At 38.9% G+C, this 21870-nt stretch overlaps 1 protein-coding gene across 1 annotated transcript in view; it reads left to right on the plus strand.

Annotated features, from left to right (window-relative positions):
* JAZF1 (JAZF zinc finger 1) overlaps window positions 1-21870 on the plus strand; it is a 208860-nt gene that overhangs the window by 166680 nt on the left and 20310 nt on the right. Inside the window, exon 3 of the mRNA XM_032991773.2 lies at window positions 10693-10889. Coding sequence (XP_032847664.1) covers window positions 10693-10889 — 197 coding nt within the window. The remainder of the gene's footprint in view (window positions 1-10692; window positions 10890-21870) is intronic.

Consider the following 21870-nt stretch of genomic DNA (forward strand, 5'->3'; position numbering starts at 1 on the left):
CCATATTTTTGTTGAAAGGTTATTCTAGATTGCTTACTTTACCCATGCTGCTGAAGGAGACACTGCAGACAATATATGATACATTTCTGAAAGACTGAAAAATGTGTTGGTTAATGTGTTTGACTGCTCCTTTGTAAAATACCGAGGATTGGCAGAATAATATTAGACCACCTTATAGCTAATAAGCAATGCTTTGTGATATTATCTGTTTTTAAATTCTTGCTTGATTAATCTGTCTTTGGGTGTTGACTTGAATTCTCAGAAGAACTCAGTATGAAATGACACAAGAATACCCAAACATAAATGGAACATTACAGGAATAAAATATCAGACATTTCAGCTCCCTGATTCTTAAAGCTAAAAGTCCTTGAGGCACCAATAAAACCAAACCAAGTCCACAGTAAAAGTGCGTGTCATGCGTACACAGATCTATTTCTATGTAGGGCTGACTGAAATAAATTGTTTCTACATAAATAGTTATAATAAGCTCTTCAAGAAGGAAAGAGGGTGGACCGCTAATGGAAAAAAATACGGTATTTTAGGTTAAGCACATCTGAGAGTAAAACGTCCTACTGGAACTAGGCATTTTGACAATACTGGAGCCTGTGCAGAGAGCCAGAGCAGGGCTGGTACACTACTTAGTCCCACATAACTATTTTGAGATTCGACTCAAACTTAGGAGATACAGACCCCTTATTTTTATTCTGTGAGCAACTTAATTCCATCTTCTCCAAGGAGATGGGAAATTTATTAAAGTTTACAATTTTTACAAATAAAAAGGCAAATACAATTTAACTCCCCTGACATTTTTACTCTGCCTTCAGGAATTTTGCACTTCCTTCGTGTGAAAGCACAGAGTAGTCTAAGAAGTCTTAAAATGTGAAAAAACAATATTTAAAATACTTAAATTGAATAACTGATAGGTTAAGTTAGAGTATTACTGAAAAGATACCATCAGTACTCTTTCGTGTGAGATCATCTTTAGTCATTATAGTAGCTTCATACTTAAGAAAATTAATTTGGGAATTCTGTATATGTGATGCAAATATAAAAACTGTGTTTTCGAAATTGCATTTTAAAAAACACTTTAAATGGACAAACACTCCTTTGTATTTTATGTTTTTGATGTCTGCTAAGATTCTTATTTTGGTCTCTTAATACTTTATGGCTGTGTGACATTAAATTATTATTGTGTATTAACAAGGATATGAAGTGAAATGTAAGGATTCATGAAGTTATATTCAGTAATTAAGCAGTAATCCATAAGCATCTGTTAGCAGCAGGTGATGACTGGTTTGTTCGTTAATGGCCGTAAGCAAAGCCAAGGCTGATGAATGACCTAGGAAGACTGGTAGTAAATGCAGGAAGGACGATTTCTGAAATGACAACTGCTATGTTACACTAAAGGCAGGGGGTTGCAGCAGCATTTTGAAAATCCATCCTAACTGCAAGAAAGCCTGCAAGTGTTTTTCACCATCCAAATGCACCTTTGTTGCCAATGGCAAAACTCTGGAATTAGTTTGATAAGAAATGTTGATATAGGCAGAGCACAGCATCATGAGCACTTTGATCAGACGTGCTTGAGAAGGTTATCACAACTTTTAAAACTCTTACTTACTTGTAACAGGTGACAATATCGTGCCAAACAGCAGTTGCCTTCCTGCTAATTACATCATTGAAGTATCGCTTTTGCTTAACTATTGCCTCTCACTCCATGGAAACTGCATAATTCTGAAGTTACAGGTATAGCTCCTTTCTGAAACTCACTCATTTACTTCAAAATAGGGTGGAAAAAACTGGCGGAGGAGTGGGAGGGGAAAGGATGAGAACTAGCAATATGTTTCTAACGGTTTGGAAATTACCCTTGCTTTCTTAAGTTGATTTCAGTGAGCTCTTAATTTTGTTCCTTTTAAACACAGAAATGTCATTTGTTTGTTTTAACAACGGCAGAAAGATGATGTGGGCTTCTCCTCAAGTCCCCGTCATCAGTCGGGTGGATAAGTAATGAATTAACATTGTGGATGAAATATCTAAAATAAGACTTCATCTGTCCTGATTAAGTTACTGTTCTAATGTTATGTATCCGGTGTGCATTTTTTCTGTCAATTTAAAAAAACATACAAAATAAAATGCAGTCCTGGATTTTGCATTTGCTGCATGACCTATGCAAATTCAAGAAAGAAAAGGCCAAACCACCATGTTGTTTAAAAAGCAAACAAACAAAAACCTAAAAAAAAACCCAGCCACCTATCTCTGGAAGATTCAGAACAGGACATTCATTTCTAGGTAAACAGCTGTTTTTATGATGGGGGGAATGTACAACACTGATTTAATTTTTCTCTTATTTTTTTTATTTTTAAATTAAAGATTACTTTCTTATTTTATTTTTATTCCCCAAATCAAGAAAGATACTAAATTCCTTTCCAGTACTTTTAACGCTACTTGTATTGATCAGCAATGAATAAACACACATGTTTTACTGTAGGCAAGTATATGGTTTGGGATGGTTAGATAATTGCTGCTTTATTCCATTTGAGTGATAATAGATTATTTGGCATATCACCATCCATTAGCTTCACTTACATATGTTTAAATATGAAATTACTCAATCTTCTGAATCGGTTTTCCATGCGATCAGCACAGAATATCTACTTGGTGGATATTTTATTGTGTCTTATTGTATCTTTGAAGAATGTGTGAAGAGCAGGCAATTAAAGTAAACTCACTGAACTCTTGCTCATATTGAACAAATTTCCTAGGGTTGCAGCCTTGAGTCTGCTGACAGCAGTAGGAGTATGACTGCATGTTAGCTTCAAGTCTTTTCAGCGAAGAGGCAGAAAGGCACTGTGAAGTCTGCTTTTAACTTTTTTTTTTTTTTTAAGGTACATGTGCTTCATAATAGTCTCTAATATATCTGTTGAAGACTCACATATTCAGAAGAATGTGTATTACACTAAAGCTTATTTTGTGGTGATAATATTTTTACATCTTGAGAAAACAGGTTGAATAATTGAAATGAAAGAAAAGTACCAGCAATAAATTATTCCTAAGAGTAATAATAAAAATAAATCTGATTCTGTCCTGTCTCTCTAAAATACTCATGGGTTTGTCATAACTACTGCTTTTTTAGGACAGAGGGAAAGCTTTCAGTAGATGAGTCTGAGTACAGATGTTACTGAGAATGAACACTGAATTCTTTTGTAAGACCTGCTCTCAGATGAATGGACATGTTGAGGTCCAATTTATATGTATGGTGTATTTACAAAGTATGTTGGGCTGAAACTCTTCTTTCCAGAAACTTAGAAATGCCCTTTAATGATTTGTTTGATCTGGTTAGGGCCTGTTGTGAAAATGTGATGTAGGTTTGGGGGGGGAATAATTGAAAAAGGATTATTATTTTGTGCTTTCTTCCCCATTTTTGATGGTTTTTTGTGAAATCAGAAAAGACAAGCAAAAGGGAGTTTTGTTAAATGATATCTTTTAACACTATGATAATAGTCTGTAATCTAAATAGTGAGGAGGAAGATGTGTGATTATGCACACATCTTAATGGGGCTTTTTCACACTGACATTTCCTTTTAGGGTTTTGCTAAAACCATAATGGAAGATCTCTGAAGAAAAAAAATGCTTGATAGCTTCTGTGAAGCAAGAGAGGTTTGTACAGAGCTGCAGAATACTTCTGTTTCCCCACACTACAAGGAATGGTATGTGAGAAAGCTCACGGGTATTCATCAAATAATCTGAGTTAATGGATGTTGTGAAACTTGCTCATATATTTCTTTCCTCATTATCACATAAATAGCGTGGCAGGGCGTTACTGTGGACATCGATTGTCTTTGCTTTGGCCCAGTTTTGTGAAGTTCAACTGAGAAAAGCCTGTCATCCTTCCCAGGAGACAAGACAGCCCACTGCTGAACTCCCACCATTTAGATTTCACCAAGTTTCTCCTTAACCTAATAACAGCCCAACTATTGAGTTATCTCCTTTTCCCAGCATTAGCTAAACCAAACCATGTTATTTTGTCTTTGCTTGTAAAGGCAGCAGAAGGTGTGGAGGGCAGTTCCTGACTAAGGGGTTCACTAGTGCCTTTCACTGTCCACAGAGGGCCAGCTTACTGAAACAGAGTCCTGCCTTGAGAAGTGGATCCTCCTCATCCCTCTTCAAAGTAGTGGTCTCCTAAAGTCTTAAAATACTGTACAAATGGAGTTGCTTTCCATCCTAGCTTTTTTTTTTTTTTTTTTTTTTCCCTAAGCACTGCTAATGTGACAAGCAAGACTGGGAGCTAAACTTATCATTCCTTCCTCCTTATTTCTCTTGGTACAGCACTGACAAAGAATTGCATAAACATCTTGAGACAAAAGTGGGAAAAAGATTGAGGGGAAAAGCAGATTTAACCAGCACCTTGCTCTTATAGGTGTAAAGAGTAGCAGGAGAATTCATGTGTGGTGTTCATGTATGTATGTAGTTAAGCTAGTGTGTGCCTCATGGGTCAATTACGTTTGACCACTTTTGATCTAAATATAATATAACCAGAAGGTAGCACAAATCTGCCAGAAAGCACCATGGATATTTTTTTTTTTTCCCAATCAATCTTGAACTTGACCAAGTGTTGGGTTAAGGAGAAGTCTGCTGAAATATGAGTGGTGGAAGCTCAGTAGCATGATTTCTCATGCTGTGGTAAAGGTGATGGAATTTTCCCAGTGCAGGTTAGCCAAATTAGGCAAACATGAATACGAGCTGAGTGTTACTATCAATGTTTTTCCATAATTTTCTGTGTGATAATGAGAAAAGGTCAGAATTCATTCTGTCCTGCTACCTTTTCCCGTTGCAGTTTAGTGCATCTTGTCAGTGGTGAGGCACAGGACAAGGTATATATGTTAATATATGTTACTGTCAGGTAATGCTGTCTTGTTGGATTTTTCGCTGGTGTGCAACTGGACTGTTCTGGAGCAGTCCTGGGTTTGAGCACCTCCACAGTGTAATCTGCTTGTTTTGCAAGCTCAGAATAATCCCCATCCCCTCTTTACTGTGCGTATGCAGTAACTGGATAATGACAGACTTGTAATTGCATCACCTCCTCTGTTTGCATATGCTTTAGAGACGAGATTGTGAAGAAACCAAATGTAGCAAATTAATATTCACATTCCACAAGGTAGCTGTGACGCACCTTTTTCACTGTCTGTGGAAATGTCTGTGGACATAGAAACAGATCTGATCCAAGCCAGGCTCACTTCCTACATCAGCAAGCTGTAACAGTGAGGAGGAGGAGGAAAGGGCACCTCATACCCTTATGACTGTTACTAAGAAGATACATTCTGAAGGGCAATCTGTTTTTTTTCCCGTTCAAGTGAGATTTCAAGTAAAAAGTTCTAGTTTATTTGCAACTCACACTTCTAACTACCCTTACCCTCAGCCTGGGTGTATGAGTCCAGAGCTCTTAGACTGTCTTAGAATTGTGTGTAGTAAGAGTTTTATGATAAACTAACTCTGACATCATCACGTGAGTCATACTGGGGCAGCTTAAGGAACTTTTTGGGAGAGTATGTTCTGTTCATTCTTGATTCCAAAGCACTTGGGGGTGATGGAACTTAGAAATATTGCAAAGGTTTGATTTTAAAAGGCTTTTTAGAATTTGAACATCGCCTCTGCTTTTTTTGTGACTTTTTATGTTGGCAACAACAGCTAAAGCTGTTTGTATTATATTGCCACCTATATGGAAGGTTGTGCAACACTTTCCATTATAAGAATATTTCAGTTGCTTATTATGTTGCCAACATTCAGCTGTTTGGGCTGAAATTTTCCATGCTGGGTGTCTCCTTCAGGCTGAATTTCTTGGGAAAGTTTCAATAAAAATACTTGAACCATTCCAGGGAATGAGAGGAGGGGGAAATACTATATTTTGCTCATGTTTATTAAAGTTGCTGCTAGCACTTGATTCAGAAATCACTGCACCTACGTGTTTTGGAGCGGGGAGCTGAATTATTAGGAAGGTGAAAGGGCGAGGAAAGAAAAAAATGGGGCTAGAAGAGGTTTCTTCCTAAGGAATGGGCTCCTCCCTGGCATTAGGAACCATCTGCAAGAAAGCACACAAACCCCATGCTTGTCAAAACAGGGTCAATGAATGGCTGGGAACGGAATGATTCTCCTTGTTCCACTGCGCCTACGTGGTGTATTGGATTTGGAGAGAGAGGCTTATGAGGTGCAAACACAATCCTGTGCAACAGGGAAGATGACTAAAATCTGCGTAGTGGTGGAACTAGAGAGGCAGGGTTATGGACTTAATAAAAGTTGAAAAAAGCAGAGGTAACTTTGCTCAGCAAGGAGGTGGATCTGACGATGGTGAGAGAGACTGTTAAGCAAGGAGATGGGATTTAACCTAAGTGGTCTTACAGCAGCCTTTTTTAGTTACAATTCATTTTCTGTTTCCCACACATCTTGTGCACTTAAGTGAAGCAGGGAAAATTGTATGCCAACGTGTAATTTAGAGACCAGTATTCAACCTTAATTCCAGCATGTTTCATTTCTGAGCACTTGATGTTGTAACCGTAATGTACTTTCAACATGAAAATTAAAGCCTTAGTTGGAAATGTCATTCTATACCCATCATTAAAATGCTTATATTGTAAGCTTTGAAGAACACCACCATACTTAGGCACAAGTATAATACTGCATTTTAATTAAAATATTGAAAAATGTTTTATTTTAATCCATTTAGAAAAGTTCCTTTTCAAAACCGTAACACTGCCAGTGCTTCAGCAAACCTGTATGGGACTGTTTGGATCTGATAAATTTAATTCCATAGTTGAGATATCAGGAACTCAACTTCTCAGCATACTCTGCCTTCCATTTCTCTCAGGTTCACAGTGTAGACAACAAATGACGTTTTGGAATATACCCAACGTGCTTAGCCCAAATGGGAGCGAGTCAACAGGACAGGGAGAAGTTTCAGCTATAACATCAGATTTTCCTGATTTTTATGGACTTCAACCAGACTGGTTATACCTCAATATTATTTTAACATTGTTATTTGTGGCTGAGTTTATTAAATAGCAGTGTTCATACTGCTGCTTTTAATATCTCACGCTTGAGGTTATCTTCCAAGTTTTCAAGGATTTATAATGTTGCCATAACATTTTCTTAAGAAATAAGGCTTCCCATCCAGAAGCAAGCATACATCATAGAACAAATTCCAAAAATAGTGAATTAGACGTTTCCTAGTTAGAGGAAAGCAAATGTATACTGAATGCCCATTTTATTAAGATCCTTTTACTTCTTTTTTTCTTTAATTAAATTTAGACTTCTATTTGGAGACTATTTTGTCAATAATATCTGCACCCTTGTTTAGAGAAGAGAAATTTAAAACTGAACTGTTACTATGGATACCTGCTTTTTAAATATTAACTTCATAAAAATGCCGTATCTGGGTTTGACATGATGTATTGTCTCTGTTTAAAGAAGATAAGCTGCCATGTCATATACATATTAATGTCTGCAGATTGGGTGTTGACGTTATGTATCATGGCAAAGACCCACTTATTAATGCCTTCATGGTATGGATGGACAGGATACATTTTTATTGCTCTAGTGGTACTTAAAATTTTACGCCATGGTGGTTTTGAGGCGACAGATCTGTTTTGAAAGAGCTGGGAGTTTTATATCTAGGCCGAATTTTTCTTTCATATTTCACACAGATGCCTAAACCCCCATTTTTTCCTTTCTCCCTTCCCTATGCACCCCTTACTGTTCCACAAGAGCTGTTGTTTCTCAGTGGTCTCACCATAAGTGCAGTCAGGTCTGGACTCACAGCCAGTAGAATCTACCCATCTTCCATCCAAACAGCCCATGTCTTGCAAGCAGTCACAAAATTTCGGGTTTCCATGGAGCCTAAACAAATACAGTGATTCATATTAATTTAAACTGTTGGTTGAGACCCAGAGAAGAAACTAGACTGTCCTCCAGCACCATGTTGCAGATGCTGTGACAGATACTATGTATTGCTGTGAGAGTCTGTATGACCTGATGGCCGCATTCAGTGCAACTGGTGTGGTGCTGTGGTCTGCAGAATCAGTTTGTCCAGCCAGCCTGTGGCCTGATCCTTCATACGATGGCAGGACACAAACTGTGAGCCAGGTGACTGGTGTGGCAGCATTCCCTCTGCCTCCCTCTCCTCAGGGTCTGCTGCTCTTCCTTGGGAGCCAAAGGCAGATCTCCCAGTCCTCTCTTGGATTCTGGATGTATGTCAGGGTTGCTTCCGTGTCTTCTCATATGTTAAGGAATGTCAAGTTACAACACAACAGGCAGTTTGGTCACACAGCAAATACAGTTGCAGCATGACAAGAAACTTGGTAGAGTGATGGGTTGGCCCCAGCAAGCAGCCAAGCACCCCCATAGCCGCTTGCTCACTCACCCCCACGTCCCCAGCCCCAGTGGGATGGGGGAGAAAATAGGAGGAACAGGAGCGAGAAGACTCAAGGGCTGAAATAAAGGGAATCACTTCCCAAGTACTGTCATGGGCAAAGCAGACTTGACCTGGGGGGTCTTTAACTTAATTTATTGCCAACTAACATAAATATTTAATTACTGATTTGGGTATTGGTTGTTGAGAAACAAAAGAAAAACCCTAAAACACTTAGGGGGGGAAAAGCCATCTTTCCACCCCCTTTTCCAGGCTCGCCTTCACCCCCAGGCTCGCTTCACACCAGACATCTTTCCTCCCCTGCTGCTGCTGCAGGCCACACTCAGTCCCTTCAGAGAGGCACTAAGTGGTGCAGGCGTTGGGGTCAGGTTGCGGCGGTTTGTCTCTGCCGCCCCTTGTTTGTCACTCTTGTCTTGTGCTCCAGTGTTGGTCACCCACGGGCTGCAGTGCCTCTGGGGGTGCACCTGCTCTCCACCACGCAGCACCTCCTACTCCTCTGACCTCCTCCTCTGTTCCCTCCTCCTCTCCCCCTCCAGTATTTTCTACCCCTCCTTAAATACGTTGTCATGGAGGTGCCACCAGCTTCACCGATGGGCTCAGCTGTGTCAGTGGTGGGTCCGTTGTGGGTCTGGCTGAAACCAGCTGTGTCTGGCACAAAGCAGTCCCTGACCTCTTCTCGCCCTGCAAGCCCCTCCACTACCAAAACCTTGCCACCTACACCCAGCACAACAACTCAGTATCTCCATTATTTCTTCCACAGACTTGTTCTCTGTGGCTGCTTCTATCCCCATGTCTGCCTCATTCTCTTTCCTAGGCTCCTCTGAGGAGTGTGACTGTTGAAAGCAAGCCAGGTTACCCCTGCTTAGTCCAATACAAATAATTGCTAGTAATTTTTGTCATTCTGTTTCCTTACTGGATTGCAGATGTGAGTTTCTAGGTGGCAGCTGGCTCCGAGGCGAGAGCAGCGTACCGGCTGCACCGCGTTCTCACCTCTCTGAATGCACCCTTCACGGTTTGCCAAGGTTGCAAGAGCTCATCATGTAAAGCTTGTGTCTCAGCTAAAACCTGGTTTACTTTGTCTAACCTGGTCAGACAAATGTCTCGGTGTAACTGAACTTCTTATTCTGCATCTTGTGCTAGTGCATATTGCTTTACTCACTGACAGGCGTAGTTTGTACTTTAGCCTGAAGGACAGAGGACTGTATGGACAAGGTGACGTACTTGTGCCTGTCTTCTTAGGAATCCTTCAAGATGGCTCCTTATGCGGTAGAGGGGAAAGGCAAGATATTAAAATATTGCTTGAATGCTAAGTTCATGAAGTCTGAGTTGCAGAGATCCTGTTGTGAGGGGATCCCAATCCTTTCAGATGTGGGTTACTACAGGTGCCAGAAGTGATTCTTTGAATGTCAGCATAATGCAGTATCAGGTGTTCTAGTGTAACTCTGTGTAGGCACTTGGAATAAAAGTGGTCTTTTTCACTTCGGTTGTTAATTTTTGGAAGGAATCGGAATAAAAGTAAAAAAAGATATTTTTATTCCACGTGAGAGATCTCATGCAAAAAATTGAACTGCTGGAATTACTGTACACTTTGCATCGTGCTGGTGGAATTCCCTCTCAGCATCCCACAGAGATGAACCTTGAGTTGCATTGGGCCTTCAGCAGCATGTACCAAAGCTCTACAAAGACACCTCATTTGGTTTTCAAGAGCTAGGAACTCCATTTTGAGGAATTGCAGTTTAATTGGACATCTTTTATGTCAGGAAACATTGTCTAAAACCTTTAGAAAAAGGATGTGATTATCCTAAATTGGAAATGATGTATCTACACAATGTAATTCATACCATCCCTTTGACCTTCAGATTCAATACATTTGCCCCTAACATTTTCCTCCATTATAGCTACTCAGCTACTTTTTCACAGAAGGATTGAGTGCAGTTATTGTAAGGGATTGAGTATAATTATTATAATATTGTGTGCAATGTGGATCTCTGGTTGGAGTTTAAAAAAAAACTTGTGTGTTTGCACATGATGCAAATGTCTAATGTAAGTTCTACTGAAATCAGGAGCAAATGACCCAGATCTTAGACACTGGAATAAAGCTGTTGATGGAGAAGTTTGTATTCTTCAAATCTGTGTGTTGCGGGGGAACTTGTTATGGCTGAGTTTGAAGCTCCATTTGGTCACCGAGGGTGAAAAATACTTACTTTATCTTTACCTAAAGCTTGCTTGCAGACAGTGTCTCAAGCCTCTCATCCTCCTGATTGTGCTTGTTCTAGATTTATGACTGATGCAGCTCGACGTGAGCAGGAGTCTTTGAAGAAGAAGATTCAGCCGAAACTTTCTTTGACTTTGTCAAGCACAGTGTCCCGTGGGAATGTATCTACTCCGCCTCGCCACAGCAGTGGAAGCCTTACTCCTCCAGTCACCCCTCCAATCACTCCCTCCTCTTCATTTCGCAGTAGTACTCCTACAGGTAAGTACCTACTGTTCGGTTTATCCCAAATAAACTAGCAATTTTGCTACATGACATTTGGAGAACAGTAGATGTACTGAGGCATTGGGAAGAAGAATGCCTAAAAATAAGACAGAAGAGCTTCGGGCTCTTTTATTTGGATTTGGCTTGCAGTCCCTAAAGCATGTTTGGGCATTTGTTTCCAAACTCTTTACTAAAGCAGAGAAGGACACTAACTTTAAAAATTGCATCTGAAATTATTACATGAAGAAACTAACCTTACCAGAAATACCAAGTGTGCAGAAGACCCCTGATGTATCAGTAGGAAAGCTCTGCATGTGGTACAGGGCCAGTTTAAGATACAAGTAAAAGTGGTTAGGATCTTGCCCTGCCCCCCTTTTTTTTTTTTTTTTTTTTTTTTTGAGGGGGATTTGAATTAATAGATAAATAAGTGGACAGAGAGGAATGTTCAGCTGCTGTCATCATGAAGACATAACTTTCATTAGGAAACTATGTTCAAAAAAAGTAATGTTTGAAAAAAGTGATCTGTGTTTTCTTCAAAAGCAAGTATTCAAGTCGTTTTCCCAGGTATAAAATTCATAGGAATTTTTTTGCACTGATTAGAGAAACTGAAAATTGCTTGCTGTGCTGAACCAGAACTCTTGACCAAAGTCAGTCTGGTTTACATTACACAGAGATCTTGTCAGGTAATTCTGATACACTGCAGTTTAAATACCAGTATTTCCTTCAGAAAAGCTAAATGCATATAATACATCTATTATGTTCTGTAATAAGTAGGCTCAACATATTCTTAATAGGAAACAACATGAGCATCCCTGCCTTGATAAACTGTTACGCCATCTGTTTGATATAAGCAATTTAAGTATTAATGATTAAACGGAAAAGTTGTAGCAGTCCTGGCAACACTGTCTGGAAGTTCTGAAATGAATTGGTTGTTCAGTGTGTCCCTGGATATGAAAAAGGGAAGCATGTTAAGAACAGCTAAATGATAAAAGTCCTAATGTAATTCAGAAGATTTTAGAAGATTTTCTTAATTATCTCCTATTTGAAACAAACTGATTCATTTCCTTGACATCCTACAGATGTCAAGGAATTTCTGCTTTCTTTTGTTTTACTTTTTGTACAGCTCCTCCTGAGAGGGCTAATTCATGATGTGGTCAGGTAGTATAACTTTGCACATCTGTCAGGAACATTGGTTAGCAGTGCGCTCTTTGAAACACGTTTCATCAAATATTAAAGAAAACAAGTCAGCATCTGTCTACTGAAATACTTTTATTTTTATTATTTATATGTTTTTCAAACTTTTGAAGTTACTCAGAATGTTGTTTTACCTGTAGTTAAGGCGAATCAGCTTGTTTTGGCTAACCAAGTTTCTGGGAGTCCTGCCTGCCAGGTTATAAATAATACTACCTTCCACTTTCTGCACCCTCTGTTCCAAGTTCCTCGTTCAAGCACTGTTCCAAGTTTAGGGTTTGTAATAGCCTGGTAGCAAAGCCCATATAGTCTTTCTTGCATTTTTTTTTTTTTTTTTAATTAACTATCAAGTGAGTTGCATTTCAACATCCTCAGCCCAGAATTTCCATTTTTGCCATCTTAGAAGTTTTTCTGGACCTAAAATCAGCATTGAGATTTTTCTGATAACTACAGAATTTTTTCCAGTGTTTGCTTGGCATAGGATTTTGTTCTCCATGATGTTTCTAACTTACATAGATGACGTTCTCACAGTCATGCTGTGGCTGACTTTCTCTTCCTGTCCGTGCAGTGCCTGCAGAGGGAACCCAGGAGGGCCAGCAGACTAATTTTAGATAGGCAGCTCACATGTCTGTTATTGGCTGATGTGAGTCTCTTTCCCTCAAGTGCAAGTATATACGGCAATTGCCTAGCAAGGTGATAAAACCAAGGATAGTTGGGTAAGATCTGTTTCAGGGAAACAATTTAGAATATGTAAATCGTCCTGCATTTCAGCCTCACAGTGCCTACACAACTTTCAAGCCCTACAGGCATACCCTCCACTGCATCCAGTGAGAATGAAGAATATTGCTGTATTCCTTCTGTGCGATCCTGTTTGATTTGTACTCCGAGCAAACTCTTGTTAACTCGTCTTTGAATACAGGTAAACATGTATGTTGTGGTAACTTAAGAAAACAAAGAGGATGTTTTTCCTTAGGTTGCCTGAGAGGGCATCATCTGGGTTGATGTTAAGTATTTGTTATAATCCAAATATAATTGTTGTTCTCATCCTCCTTTAGCCCTATACTTTTGTCAAACATAGAATGGGGTTGCTTTGACCCAATCTATTAATGAAGAATTTAGAATGGCAGTTTCTCTTTTATTATGTCCCATCTCGGTTGTTCGATACTTTGTTAGGGTGCCAGACTTCAGCAGCGTGCCTGGCATTACTGTTACTGCACAAGGTGTAACTCCAAGATGGTGCCGCTTTAGATGCCAGAGAGAAAGCACGCCTTACAGGCTGGTGAGTTGGCGTACAACTATGCATGTCCTTCAGCAGAGAGTGTCTGTCCTGTATGGCTGTTGGCCATTCTAGTTCCAGGTAGAAAGCAGGAACCTCACTAATCTTTCGAGTCCCATTTTCCATGTAACGCCCTCCCTTTAGGAAAGCTGCTCATCTTGGCTTTGCTGGGTGTGGTAGTCTTATCCTGGGTAAAGGCAGCAGCCTCACCTTTGTTCATGTCCTTACAGCTAAGTCCAGCCTTTTCCTGATGCTGTTAAGCTACTGTTGTCATTTTTCAGCAAAGCGTAATTTCATATAATGATGTCTCATCCATGTATTGACCAGACTCAAACCCACATAGCCTGTGAAATTTGATAAGAAACAGTTCAAGGTGGTTTGGCTGCAGTGAATGTTTGTTAAGTTTTGCAGTAAAAATCCGTGCCAAAAGACTACGGGCCAAATTTGCAGACAGAGCTGAGCAGCTTCCAAGCTAACGCACATACATGCTGCAAATGTTACATGTGTATGTATAGCACCTTCTTGTGCGTAAATGAGATTATTCATCTAGAAGCAGAAATATTCAGCAAAGAAGTATGCTCTTTAAGGCTCTTCTCAGGTAATGAGGTAGACATGTATTTATCTGCAGACTCTGTATGTGTTAGTCCCCTGAAACGGCCCGTTTGTGGTTTTGGTGGGAAGTAGAAATGCAGCAGTTAATTTTCTATACCTCCTCTCTCTTCCCTCAGGGGTGACTGGCATGGTCTCTCTGCTTACATTTAGCTTTTTGTTCCCTCTCCTGTAACAACTTTTCTCTTCTTAAGACCTGCATCCTCTAACGATTGTAGAAAGTCCACTTTAAAAATTTGTTCCAGTTTTGTTTTAACAATAGTGTCTCCCACGAGACTTTGTTTAGTATGCTTAAATGCCCTTGTTAGAGTTCACAGGTGGGATTTAGCAAAAGAAATGGCTTCCATCAGCAACACAGACTCCTCAGGGTGATAGGGAAGTACAGCTAAGTAGCACCAGCACACAGCTTATTTTGGAAAGACGTTAACAGTCTGCAAACATCGAAATAGCTCTTCAATTAAGGAGTGCTCAATTAAGGCACAAAAACTTATGTTGCCTTTATTTTTAAATGTCAATTTTAAACCCACAAAACTAATGAAGTCTAGTTATGGATGAAAATGAGGCTGACATAGCATCTTTAACATACGCTGTTAATTTTTTAAATGTTTTCATACATCTGTGTGGCTCGCAGATGAAATTTCCACCCCTAACTTCCTGGCTTTTGAGTGTAAGTCAGAGCATTGACATTCCTTTGAAAAACTATGATATCTCTTTATACTGAAAAATTTTAGAAAAGATTCAGTGATAGTAACTTATTGGTAATTCATTATTAAAATAACCTGGTCCCAATTTTAGTTACAAAAATAATTTCTAGTAATGAATCTCAGACTTTAAAAAAAAATATATTAAAAAAATAAAGCCACTTTTACATTGAAGGAGTGCCAAAAATCATCTGAAACCACTGTTTTGTGTTTGTTTAGTTTTTTCTTCTATATTTATGACTACTCTTCTTTTTTTTTTTTTTTTTTTTTTTTTTTTTTGTTAAAAATGATTCCAGGCCTGGGATAGTAAATTTCAGCCTGGAGTGAATTTTTGGCTTTCTTATAAATCCTAAAGCAAGAGTTTAATACTACCAACTGGCTTTTTAATGGCTCAACTCTAAGTCTTGCCCACTCCCAAAAAAAAGCTGGAATATTTGAAAACCTCATAATTAGCATTACATTTTGCTCTGAAGAAACTGGCTCTCAGACCTCCTTTCCTGTTTATTTTGATTTTAATAGATTACAAGTTATAACATTTATGCTGTTTTAATAGGTTTATAGACCTACTTACTGCCTGATCGTGTTGGGCAGCGGATGGCAGCCGGTCCTGGCAGCGAGGATTGAGGATGCTATGGTTGGCTGGAACAGCCGTGGCCGTCTGTCAGTCCTTCCACTTGTAAAGGAGATGAAAGAGTGAAGTTTTCATGGGTGGTCATATCTGACCCCATGAGAGAATTGGCAAAGCCCATTTTGATTTGCAGCTGTCATTTAAGTAGGTGACTAACTATTGGTTTATCTTATTAATTAGGATAAATGCCTTTCTGGGGAGTCATATTTGTGCAGACATTTTTGATTGACTGCATTTGAAAGATTTTACTTTCCTTCATATGGCAAACTTCCTTGAAATTTCCACTAGCCCAATCTCAATATTTATAAAAGTGACCCCATTTTCTACCCACAGAAAATGGCTAACTTTTCAATCTCTTTTTTTTTTTTTTCTTTCTAGTAAAACATGAAAGTAATAATTAATTTTAATTTGGAGTAAAAAATACTTTGTAGGATTGGCCTTAAACTTTAAGGAATCTAAGATCTAAACAGTGATATTTAAATCAAATATGCCTAAAAATTCAGTGCAGCAGTATTTTAAGACTTTTAAAAAAACTATGACTGAGCCTTTCAAGTTAGTACTGTTGATGTAGAAACCATTCCGTTTAGCATCTGGGGATACTATTCGAATGATGATTTAGGAGATCTATAGTAACTGAGTAGTTTTTTAGGTATATAGAGCATATTCTTAAACTGAAAGCGAGACTGCTTTGTAGCTGTGTCAGTAATCGTAAAGCTGCACTGTTTCAGCCAGTTAGAATGTATCATGTGAAATGGGCCAATTTTCTTCTAATAAATCATACTCGTGGTGAACCATGACTTTATATAATATGTGATTGAAAGAGAGAAAGTGAAATTCAATATATTTTCAATCAAAAAAAATCAGTCTTCACCTAGTGTGTATTTTCAGAGCTGGGTGTAATAAGCAGCACTTTTGATACCTAGTGTGACTGCATTCTTAAATATCTACAATCATGTGTTTGTTGTAGGTTTAGTTAACAAACTAAATTCGAGACAATCATGTCCCACTTACATCATTAGGGAATGTCCTCTAAGATTAAAATAGTGTATATATAAATTTTTATTCAAGAAAATTAATAGATTCTTATAACTCAGACTGTAAATGTTTTCTCTTATTCAGCTGGATTTTGTTCAGGATTCAAATGTAACTACTGGCAAAACAGTGACCAAAAATTTACAGCTTCCTACTTATGTTAACGGGGGTTCTTGCTGCTGATGAAATAATTTAGAGCTTCATTGTTCCCTCTATGAGTGACTAATTTACGGGGGAGAAAAGTCAGTGTATTAGAACTAAAGATCTCCTTTCTGCTCCTGCCAAAGGCAGTGGCGACTCAGAAATTCATCTGTAGGGATCAACCTTGCTTGTGGTCCATTAAGGACTTGTCTGTTGTGGAAGCTTTGGTTTGGGGAAGCGAAGCGCTGTGTGGCAGCTTAAGACTTTTCCCGATAAACTTTGTTTTCTCAAGTAATGTTATCTCAGTGACATGAGGTATCATCCCTGTATCTGTGCTGTGTTGCATTTGCCTTCATGGGTAATGTACGAAGGAATCCCGAGGGCCTTCTCTTCGGTCTATTCCCTTTTCTTTGTCAAGAATACAGAAGTTAAAAGAAAACCACCCATTGTTTGCTGGTAATAGCAATCAAAAACACAATAGTAACCAGCCATTGGAGTTGGGTATTGAAATAGAGTAACACATTGAAATAGAGTAACACAAATAGAGTAACATAATAGAGTTGGAAACTAACACAGCTTAGATTCTAAATGTGTGTTTAATTTTTATTACTTTAAGTTGTTGAAAAAATGCATTGTCTTGTAACGCGAGAGCTCATTCCTCTTCATAGGTATCAAAGCAGCTAACGTTTCAGTACAGTTTCCATATGTTATGCTTTCAACAGTGAAGTAATCGTATGGTGCAGTGCCATATCATATGCAGAGTGCTATAGCAGCATGTTAAACAGAATCCAGCAAAAAAAAAAAAAGAGGCCTGCTCAGCTAAACTACTTCATAAGTTTAAAGTGGACAATAGAAATGTAAACTAACAGCGTGCGTGTCCCCCCCCTGCACAAACAAATTGAAGACTGAGAGGAGGAGGAGTTAGGTGCTCAAACTTCTTTTGTTTATGGATGTGCTATTAATACATAGCCAACTGAATCTGAATTTGTAGCAGAACAGCTGTTTATATCAGAATCTCGTCGGCTTCTGTCAGCAGGTGGCATTTCTGAACTCCATGTTGGGTTGAGTCAAGAGTAGACTTGCTTCTGCCATTAACTCTGCTGTTCATTTGATAATCTGCAACAGCTTCTTCTGTGGGCAGTACAGATTGGCTCAGTACTGCTATGGCTAATGAGAGCTTGCTCTTTTGTGGTGGGCTTCTCTTTTTAAAGATGGTGCACTGCAAAATGTTCTTCAATTAAGATTTCAAAGGTGCTTGAAATTAGACTTGGGAGTCAGGACAAATCAGTGGGAAGAAGTACACATTGACGGCTTTTTGAAAGTCATGCTACAAATTCAGGTCACATGCACTGAAGTACGTGATTAATGTTAAGCACCAAATACTCACTGAGGAGGCGAATGCCGAACCTTGAGCACATAACAAACGTTTTGTCAGACTGGAATGAAGTATTCTGCACTTGCAGAGTTGCAAGCTCCACAATTTATGTATGCGCAGAAGCCTAACTTTAGCCATTCACCACAAAAACTCTTTACCTGCGTTAGTGTATTGTAAATGTTCAGGTTTAACTATTACACCTTATGTTAATGTACTGTAGTATTATGCAGATGTATTTGAAAAAATAATGGGAAGTAGAAATATGAGATCAAATCCCAGGGCTCTTTTATTAAGTTGTTCCTGAGAGGAGGGCTGGGTGCTACATTTTTGTGTGTTTGACTTACAGAGCGTCTAGCATAGTAAAGCACGAATCAACCAAGTTCTCCTGCAGCTTGAAAAAACGCATTTTCAGATGTCCGAGGAACCATCTCATTAGTTGTTCAGATTGACAGAAGTTTCTGCTTGCTTAATTGCCTGTTCAGAGACTGAAGAACTTGTATGCTATGTTTTTATTAAAAATTAGATATACAGACCTACTCTTGTATAAACAGTATGGGCAAATAACTAAGCCATACTTCACAAAATGAAGACTAAATTCTGTTCTCCAACATAATGAAAGTTTGTCTGAACGCATTCAATATTTCAGGCCTGCAAGTTATGATAAAATCTGTGATAAAATATCTTGAGGCAACTGTATTGTGGTCTGTGGCAAAACTTCCCTCTGAGGGACTTCACTGGTGCCAGGATTTCACATTTCCGTGCAGATGACGACAGAGAACTTTCTTTATAATTATTGGAGCCAAAACGGTTCCATCTAATTGCAGGTTTGGGGGCCTATATTAATCCTGCACGCTAATTAATATATACGTATGTTTGCCCAGCATTTAGCAGTCTGAGGCACCTATTCTAACAGACCCTTATGGGTGTTCTTGTAAAAAATAAATACATAAATAATAATTAAAAAAATAATGAATGGCATTGTGCTAAACAGTTGATCAACATATGAGTTAACTATAATATATGTGTGTGCTTAGACATGAGATTTTAACATGAGCTTTTGGCTGAGGTCGTGACTGAGCATGAATAAGTAAAATCTGTGGTAGTTTCTAGTTTCTGCCTTAAGGAATAAAGCTATAGTAAGAGGTTTCAAATAACAATGAAAAATAATAAGTAAAAGTGCAATTATTTCCTATAGGGGTTTTCTTAGCACAGGTGGGATTTGTTCCCAGCAACAGCTAAAAGATGTTTTTTCAGAGCTAGATGCCACATTCCCTTTCTAGGGAGCCGGACTTTAACTTCATACACATTCATCTCTTTTTTTTTTTTTTTTTTTTTTTTTTTTTTCCAGTAACCCAGAGTGAAAAACGCTCAAGTGCTTGTCAATAAGTGCTTCAGAGTGGATCTCTTCTTTTCTAGCAGTCATCTGCTGTCAGGTGGCCATCAGGGTTCCTTAGAGAATCAAGAGTATGTATTATATTGGCTACTCACTGACAAAACCAAACCAAAACAATTACATTCCCAGAACATGCTGAAACTTAAGCTTGCAGCATCTGTGGAGCAAAGATGATCTCTTATTGCATGCACAGCAATAGTGCTGTTGTTATATCTTGGGCATGACTGCATGGCAAATAATAATTACTAACTTACAGCCCCAAATCAAACAGCTTGGTATTATCGTGGAGACCAAGAGCATTATCTTAGTCAAACCTGCACAAATTGATGGTTCAGTGATTTCCAAGTACACCTAGATTGTAAGGAAGTAACTGTATCTTGATGTCCTGAAGCGGTTGGGGGCCTCTTCTGGTGAGGGACCACCAGCAGACTGCTGTAACTCTTGTTCTCTTTTCTTGATCAGTTTTCATGGAATTCTGATAAAGCAGTGGCAGTAAGTAAAAGGAACTTCCAGTGACAGATTAGTTCCTCATATTTATTGTTGGAGATAAAAATATCATCCTGTAGGATTGCAGAGAGGGCTCTAACACCAAGGTGTTCCTGAGGGTCAGGAATCGGGAGGGGAAGTGGAATAGGTGGGCAGAAAGGAAAAGGGAGAAGGATTTTGCCTAAGAAATCTAAATAGGACAAGTGTTTACAGACAGAATTTTTCTATTTAAGTTATTTCATTTTTATCTTTGATCTACCAAAGAGTAGCTTGAATGTTCTCCTTTCTATCGTTTTGTTACACGCCATTTATTGAAATCTAGCGGTGTGATTTCCTGGGCACCTGCTCTGCAGTTTGGCTGGACCCTAAAAGGAGAATGAGAGTTGGCCCAGGCTTGATGACTACTTCTCTTACAAGGGAGACCGTGGTGTCCTTTTTTTTTTGTCTCCTGAGCAACACTGGAGTCTTTAAGGACTCTGCAAACCCCAGCCTCCATTTGCTTTACGGGAGTTATCTGGTTTGTTTTACAGTGGATTCGAGCCTCCCCAGAGGCCACCTATTCCAGTGCAGATGGACCAGGTGAGAGAGGAGTGTCGGCTGAGTGTTTGCAAGGGGCACGGGGCCCCAGGCGTGTGACTACGGTCCTTTCAAAGTCCTGTAGCTCTGGGGTACAGACCCTGGAGTATTTCTGCAGGGCTGTGCTAGTCAAGCCAACACAATCCATAAGCATCTTTTTCAGAGATTCAGGATTCCCACTGATCCAAGGCTGTAAGCTTGTAAAGGTGGAGCAAAACGACGGGGACTCTCCTGTAACTAACCTTTTCTATGCTTTTCACAAGGACGTGTATCATGATCACCTCCCCTGTTTACTCATTTTTTTAACTCCATCCTAAACTAACGTATAACCTAAGTACCCAGTGAAATTCACAAAATGAAATTACTTTAAAGTGGTGTTTATAACAATTGGAATTACTTCTGAATTTAAAAGGTCATTTATAAGTGTATTTAGAGGAAAGTAAGATTGAGGTAAAAATAACTGATGGGGGAAAATAGGGTTGTGTTGTGAGGGGAAAATACATGAAGGCTTTTTTTTTTTTTTTTTAAATCACAATTCTTCTCATAGCTTTTCTCTGCATTTTCTGGTTTTTCTTCTTTTCCTGCTTTATGGGTGCATTTCCCTTATAATTCTGTTAAATTTCTCATTTGCTCTTTAACTTGGCAGTAAAAATGTGTTGAGCCCAGCTTGCTATAAAAATATATTCTGGGAAGGTTGACTCAGTTGCCGGATTTTGTGCTTTCCAGTAGAACTCTGAATCTTGCCAGAGGAGAAGGCACATCAAAAATTTAACGTTGCATCTTATTTATCTCCTCTCATGCACTACAGGTAGCTTTACATGTAACCTCCTGGTTCTTGTACTGGGCCTTCCCAGCCCCTTCAGAGCATTCTTGTTTGATACAGACATAAATTGCACCGGTAATTGTAAAGCTACTGTGCTGTAGAATTGTATTTTAGTTGCACGTACCTGTAATTAATTGTATGGGAATTTTCACAGTACTCTCCCCAAGGAACAATTTCATTGAAAAGTAACCGAGTTGTCTAGACTATAGCAACTCATAAAATCATCACTAGTTTTGGTTTTTGAGCTACAAAGCAGCAATAGAAACATGGCTTGTAGATTTAAAGTACTTCCAAGCGTAGGAACTGTTTTATAATCCCCTTCGTAGTAGTCTAACCTGGCAAACTGTTTTGAACAGGGTCGAGAACAAAAAAAAAAAAGGTACAATAAGCTTAAAGTGAAGATTATCTCTGTGTTAATTTGTGGTAGGGTTTTTTTGGTGTAGAAGCACACCCGCTGTACATGGACCTTTCTTCCTCTAAATATATAAAAAATACACATTTTGTAGAAAGCACGTTGTGCCTGCCTTTCACAGCTTGTGGCATTACTGGTTTAATGTAGGAATAGCTTGACACTCAGAAAGGAACGTCAGTGGTTCTGGGTAACAATGACGGCATTCATGTTTGTGTGTTTATACTGCAAGGGCCAATTGGTGGAAGGATTTTTATTTTTTCTTTTTACTATTTAGCTTTATAAGTAATCTGCTAATTGCCTTGAACATTACAAACTGAAAGCACAAATGTTTTTCA

Source organism: Tyto alba, unplaced genomic scaffold (assembly GCF_018691265.1).
Source record: "Tyto alba isolate M040663 unplaced genomic scaffold, T.alba_DEE_v4.0 Super-Scaffold_38, whole genome shotgun sequence".
NCBI classification, from domain to species: domain Eukaryota; kingdom Metazoa; phylum Chordata; class Aves; order Strigiformes; family Tytonidae; genus Tyto; species Tyto alba.